Source organism: Abrus precatorius, unplaced genomic scaffold (assembly GCF_003935025.1).
Source record: "Abrus precatorius isolate BTA unplaced genomic scaffold, Abrus_2018 Scaffold11, whole genome shotgun sequence".
In the NCBI taxonomy this organism is placed as follows: domain Eukaryota; kingdom Viridiplantae; phylum Streptophyta; class Magnoliopsida; order Fabales; family Fabaceae; genus Abrus; species Abrus precatorius.
In genome coordinates this window covers 11,406,660-11,413,379 of record NW_020874303.1, presented here as the reverse complement: position 1 = coordinate 11,413,379, position 6,720 = coordinate 11,406,660, and the positions used below count along the sequence as shown (strand labels likewise).

The window sequence follows — 6,720 nt, the reverse complement described above, 5'->3', positions numbered from 1 at the left end:
CAGTTGAATGAGTTCAACAGAAGAATTTATTTAAGACCTAATTTTGAATGAAATGTGTATTGTAAGATAGCATAAGACAAGTCCTAATTTTGTTGGGGAGCTTGGATTTTGAAATAGAAATATTAATTTGATTTTTTCTGTTTGGATACCAATTTAGATTTATATAATTGTAATTTTATAAGTCAATTTCATGATAAATTGAAAAGCAACTAGCATATGACCTTTTCATTTCTTCGCTTATATCTTAGGAGTAGGGATAGCATCTGTGTAAAGTGAGGGTGGAAAGCATTCAAATTCAAATATTCAAAAATAAAATGATTTCTCTTTTTATATTTATGAGTGGGTTTAAAATAATTATACCTTATGCTAAATTGAACTAATATTTGTTAGCAAAAAATAAAAAATGAAACAGTTTATTTTTTTATTTCCTCAACTAATCTTTTTCACTAAATTACAATTTTAATTTTAGTGTGTGGGTAAGAATTGTATTTGTTAACACCAGTCAAAGTTTTGCGTTTTATTTCTTTTAGTAGCCATAGATTCTTGACGACCATAACTGAAATAATATCTAAACAATATATTTCTCTTCGTCACAATCGTTAATTTGTGAAAAACTAAATTTAATGAAATTCACTGTTTTTATAAAAATTATCCCATATCCTCAAATATTTTTATTTTTTTACAACTATTTTTTTAAAAAACTAATGTTTTATGTTAGTAAATTGTGACAATTATATTACGTGTAATGGTTAGTTCCAATCGGAAGACACAACGAAAGCGACACAGCCAAGTCCGTAGGCTCCAAGTTGTCAAAGACAATGTGGACCAAACAAAAAAGTTGCCTTAAGACAACATAAACTCCATTGTACAGAGTCCCTTGAAACCGGATTAAAAAAATTAAAATAAAATCATAATTAAGAACAACGTTGTGTTACTCTTTCCCCACCCAACGTTTTAAGGTATACACTTTAAATAACATAATAAGTTCATATTTAATTATTATTTTTATTAAGGGAGTTTTTGACAAAAGAAAAGAAGAAATTATTCCAAACACATAGCAAATTATCCTTTGCAAGGAATTTAAATTTCAGGAACTTTAGCATCACTCAAAATTGATGATGATGATGAGAAACACTCGATTTTCATGCTTAACAAAAGGGTAGTTGAGAATTGAGATGTGGGATCTTGAGACTTGCACAGCAGAGAAAGAGACAGGGTACTTTGGTGTCATTTTCTTCTCAGCAAAATGGAACTAAACTGAATTATGTGTTTTATTTTGTTTTTCATAGTGATGGATGATGGAGATTTAAGATCCTAGAGGTTCCCCACTTTGAGTAGGCTCTAATAATTGGTCCACTCCCCAACTTTATTTTTGTGCAACTATGCCATGGACTGGAGGAACATATTCCTGCAAGAAAGAAAAAAATGAAAACAAATAAATGAACAAGACAAATCATTCCCTACTTTTTTCACTTCCAACTTTGTTTCTTCATTCACTCTAATAATTCAGAATGAAGACTAACTATATATGTCTATCTTGGGCATTATGAGGATTTGCAAATTGCATGTTTTTCTTTTATATCCTACCTCCATTTTCTTTATGAGTTCTATTACTGTGTCTGCTATGACCACAATATGCCTTGCAGAGTTTTCTATAAAACCCTCTTCCACTCCCTTATCAAATAGGCTCAACAAGCTATTGAAATACCCATCTACATTCAACAATCCCACCTGCAGATTCAATGTTGAAATGAAAATTAGTAACAAAACCCGTGTGCCAAATTCACAGCCATTTTAAAGCAAGTATAATCATACTGGTTTGTCATGTATTCCCAATTGAGACCAAGCTATCACTTCTAGCAGCTCTTCCATGGTTCCATAGCCTCCTGAACAGTGTGCAACTTTGATAAAATTTCTATTGATATAAAGTTAGTACCAAAATTTTTAAAATACTAAACAGAACATTGAAATTTTAAAGCTTAATATACCAGGAAGTGCTATGAATGCATCAGCTTGTTCATACATTATTGACTTCCTTTCATGCATATCGGCAACTGCTTTCACTTCTCCAAAAGTTTCTCCAGATATCTAAATGTGGGCTTTGATCAGACTCAGCCTTTCATGAGGAATAATTCAGATTGAAAGATGCATATGATCATAGTAATTAAAGATGAAATGGTACCTCAGGAGGCAATAGAGCTTCAGGAATCACTCTAACAAAGAGAATATAAACAATCATATTCATGAATTCGTAAAGGAAACTATAAGAATCTATACATTAAGAAAAAAATGTACAAACATACCCAAGAACATGGCAACCTCCATTTAACACAGTCTGAGAGATCAAACCCATTAGTCCTAAGCTTCCTCCTCCATAGACTAAATCAATTCTCCTTTCAACCTTTCAAAACAAATCAAATCAAGTAAACGACAACATACATGCAAAACCCCTAAAAGTATAAGAATTCTTTGATGATTTGGTAAACAACAGTAGAGTAGGAAATACCATCAATTTACCAAGCTCAAGAGCAGCATCACTGAATGCAGACTTGTGTCCAACTCTACTACCACAGAAAACACATATCCTTTTGAACCTGCTTTGGTTCTCATTTCCTGAAGACACCCTTCCTTCTTCCATCACTCCAATGTAATTGTAATACAAAAGTGCTAGTGAAATGGAAAAAAAAAAAAAAAGAGAAGAAAGTTGATACTAGGTGTGTGTGAGGGTAACAGATGGAGACACCCTTGTTTCCGAAACTTCACAATTTCATCCCTAAAGACTCTCTTTTATCTGCTAGAATTGAATTTGGAACTGCAACTATCCACATGTTTCTTTTATATGCGAATGAAATCTTTATGCTTCAGAGAATGAAAATTCTATACCATTCAGTAATTACATCTCAGCAAGGTGGGCCATGCATTATTGTGTTAGTACAAGTTTGATTGATGATTGTCATGTATAATTTGATATGAAAGATTTATGAAAAATGTTTAGAAGATATGTAAAGATACACAGAGATTTGAAAGATTTGGGGGAGTTCTAAAACATAGGTAAGAAATATGAGATCTTTATTTTGAATACAAAATCTAAATAGCTAAAATATGTTATAATATTTCTATTAGGGATTCTTATTTTTGTTTACAAATGAAAATAAGAGTGAGAAAAATATTACAGTATGTAAAACTTCATGTTACAAAGAATATTAACTAACAGTTAGCGCCTCTTAGTTTGCATGGCTGTGAAACAAATAGACAAAAGAAACCATGGTCAACATTAAAAATCACACGAATAAAAGAAGACAAAATTAAAATGAGAACAATTGAAGAAAGATAGATAGAGGATAGTCATACATAGGTTATTAAAATTGAAACTACTACTGCTACTAAAAATAATAGTAAATGGTTACTCAAATGTGCATATTATTGACCAATTTAGTGAAGATATACATAATGGACAACGTGCTTGGAATATGAGTTTAAATTCACTATCTTACTAGGCTTTGATTGGTTTGTTTTATACAAAGATCAGTTCTACCATATACCATTTTTTTTTCCATTGGCATTGATAGTGCCGCCACCAACAACTCTGAGATTCGTGACACTATCAAGCATAATCCAGAGTTGTCTGTCTTTTCCGCATGCTGACATTTTAGGCTATGCTTTGGCTGTTTCATGAATCTAAGATGATCATGAAGCAGTAAACGCACAACAATTACAATGAAATCACTTGAAAACATTTAATGAAAAACTATAAAAATAATGAATTTTACGTATTTTAATAAATTAGAGTTAATAATTGCTAGTATTTCTTAAATATTATTGCCAGTGAAGGGAGCATCTCATCCTAAAAGCAAATAAAAGATTATAGAAGTGAGAACTAGTGAGTTTTTCTAATCCTATTTAAGAAAGAGTCTCAATTCTAGATTTTCCTATACTCAATCAGAATTGACATTGCATTCTAACTAACAAGGGAGTTCATGAGTCAGGTAAATCTAATAATCTCATCCAATCTCTTACCAACTAAAAATAAAATTAACAGACTCAATTTGGTAATCAAGTCTATATAATTATATTAATAATTTTTTTTTTAATTTTTAACTTTATAATTGTTCAATTTTATGTACTTTACAAAAAAATTTCATTATGTTACCCAAGTCGAACCACCTTGTTCATGATTGAGTTGAGTTTGGTTTAGATCACCAATTGAAAACTAAGAAAAACTGACTCATCCTAACTCACTATATTTTAATCAAGTTGGATAGTTTTGTGTGTGCCAAAATCGACTCAACTCAACCTGTAAATACTCTTACTATTAAATGAGATTATGAGATATTTTGCTTTATGTCATAGTATTTTAATTATGATGGATGGTTTAATTTAGAATGAGATGTTTTAATATTTTCTTTTCCACGTTGAGGAAGTTTTCTATATTAATTTTTTTAGCATTATTTCTTTATCTATTTATTTCTTTGTTGTCCATTTTTTATTATAAAGGGAGGAAATCTATTTCTACATGTTAAATGTTAGTTACCATTTTTAAAATAAAAGTATTTTTTAAAAATAATCTCAAAAACTTTTTGAGGAATTTTTCTTTTTCATTGTGTCATGTCTCTAAGGTGATTTGTTCCCACATAACATTCAAGAAAAAGGAGTTATCATCGTAACAACAATGAAGATAAGAAGGAAGAGGAGAAGAACTAGAAGAGTGATATGGGAAAGGAGTAAGAGATGAAGAAAACATGAATTTGCAAATTTTTGTGAAGGGGATGGAAAGGACGTTATTCTTTCTCGTGAGTTTCTTGTTCGCAAATGATAACTTAACAAATAAATGAAATTTGCTTAATGATAACAAAAGTAAAAAAATAAAATAAAATTGCACAATAAAAAATTGAAGGATAAAAATTAAATATGAATTTATATTATCATATTATTTATATTTTAAAATAATTTTTAAATTTATTGTCTATACACCAATATAATTTCATTCGTTTATATTATAAAAATAGTGCAAGTCTCATGATAGCTATTGTTTTACTTTATTATCTAATTATTTGTGGAAAAATTTCAAGTTATTTTAACTAAAAACTAATAACATTTACATTTATTATATATATATATATATATATATATATATATATATATTAACGCTAATCTTTTATTTAAAACAATAATTAAGCAAAAAACAAAGGAATGAATTACCATATATATTTTACCAATTTATCTATGTTATAAAATTTTGTTTTTGAGAAACATGTTTATAATTTTGTTTAAAATAATAATAAAAAATAATACTTAGACTGTATATTTTTAAGATATTAAATCCATAACTATTTTTAATTTAATAATCATTTTAGTAATATGAAAATCCATAACATAATAAATATATTATAACTAATGAATTTAATATTTAATTGTGTAGTTTAAACTATATATTTTATTTAACAAATATGTTAAAATACAGTTAAGTTTTCTTATATATAGATTTATTGAATAAAAATTATTTTTAATTGAATTTTAGTAATAAAAAAACTATAATTTCACAAATGCATTATAATTAATGAATATAAAAATTTGATGTTATTATATAGATTAATTATATGTTATATTTAATAGATACATCATTTAATATTAAAATATACTTAATTTTAATCATAAATAAGTCGACAAGATTATATAACATTACAAGTGTAGTAAAAATTGGATAAAGATAAGATAAAATTAACTAAAAATATAAATTTTTATCTTATTTTATGTACATATAATGCATGTTGAGCAATAAATCTATATAAAAATCAGAGTCTATTCTATTTCTCTTTTTATATTTTATTTTTATGTTTTTCATTATGACTCTACTCCTCTCATTAGTCGTCATAGCTTGAACTCATTATTTTTCTGCTAACGTATTATTCATCCTTTCATCTCTTTATTTTGCTCAAGTTATTATTATAACATACATCAATCAATCACTATCGAGGATTGGTCAATTTCAGACTCAATCCACACCATACATACATGCATACATGCTCAAAATAAAGATCATATACATCTTCAAACACAATAAAAATATGTTTTTATTCAATGTATATTCAAAATCATGTATACATCAAAATATTTTTATGAGCACAAATATACCATGTTCTTAGTAATAAGATAGAACCATCCTTACTTTGAAATGAAAGTTTAGTAAAGGGTTTATGAGAGATTTTGTTCAAAAGGTTGGGTTCACAAGAAATCCTATTTAGAGGTGAAAAACAAAACAATAACCAACGGAATAGAGAATCAAGCTTCAAGAACTTACTAAAAAGCAAGAAAGTGAACTCTCAAGCTTAAATCAGAGAAAGATTGAAGTTTTGTCAAAGATTTTCTAAGAAAAGGGAGGAGAGAGGTCAAAGGAAATGGAGATGGGTCATCACTTGGATTATAATCTAGGTTTTTTAACTTGAAAATTGTTAAATACCTCTTAACTCGCGACATTCTCACTGCAGCAAGCTGTCTCTCGCTGCAACAAAAAAATCAGACAAAATTTTCCGCTTGTTGTTTGTCATTTTAGCTACAGCAAGAGGGTTTTAGAGAGACTTATTCTGGATGACTTCTCTCGCTACAGCGAGCCAAATCTCACTACAGGGATAAATTTTGTAATTTACACACTTAAAACTCTCCTAATTTCAAATAACATGCATTAACAACCATCACAAAATAAAAAATTAATAAATAACAAAA

The 6,720-nt window shown here is 28.2% G+C and overlaps 1 protein-coding gene across 2 annotated transcripts; it reads right to left on the bottom strand.

Moving 5' to 3' along the window:
* Nucleotides 1–1,163: 1,163 nt before the first annotated feature.
* On the bottom strand, nt 1,164–2,785 carry LOC113854856 (cytokinin riboside 5'-monophosphate phosphoribohydrolase LOG1-like). 2 transcript variants are annotated; one of them, XM_027486132.1, is made up of 7 exons: nt 2,507–2,785; nt 2,304–2,401; nt 2,183–2,213; nt 1,989–2,088; nt 1,816–1,886; nt 1,588–1,731; nt 1,164–1,408 (listed from the first exon to the last, which is right to left on the bottom strand). In XM_027486132.1, exons 1-7 carry the CDS (start codon nt 2,636–2,638, stop codon nt 1,367–1,369), a joined length of 618 nt encoding a protein of 205 aa, XP_027341933.1. In that variant the 5' UTR covers nt 2,639–2,785; the 3' UTR covers nt 1,164–1,366. The 2 variants fall into 2 exon arrangements, with proteins under 2 accessions (XP_027341933.1, XP_027341934.1); XM_027486133.1 differs by lacking the exon at nt 1,588–1,731.
* Between the last annotated feature and the right edge of the window lie 3,935 nt (nt 2,786–6,720).

Coding starts and splice junctions, on each gene's coding strand:
- LOC113854856 (XM_027486132.1), bottom strand. CDS start 2,638: ATGGAAGAAGGAAGGGTGTCTTCAGGAAATGAGAACCAAAGCAGGTTC. Junction 2,214..2,303: donor GGAGGTTGCCATGTTCTTGG/GTATGTTTGTAC, acceptor TCTCTTTGTTAG/AGTGATTCCTGAAGCTCTAT. Junction 1,409..1,587: donor AACTCATAAAGAAAATGGAG/GTAGGATATAAA, acceptor TCTTTCTTGCAG/GAATATGTTCCTCCAGTCCA.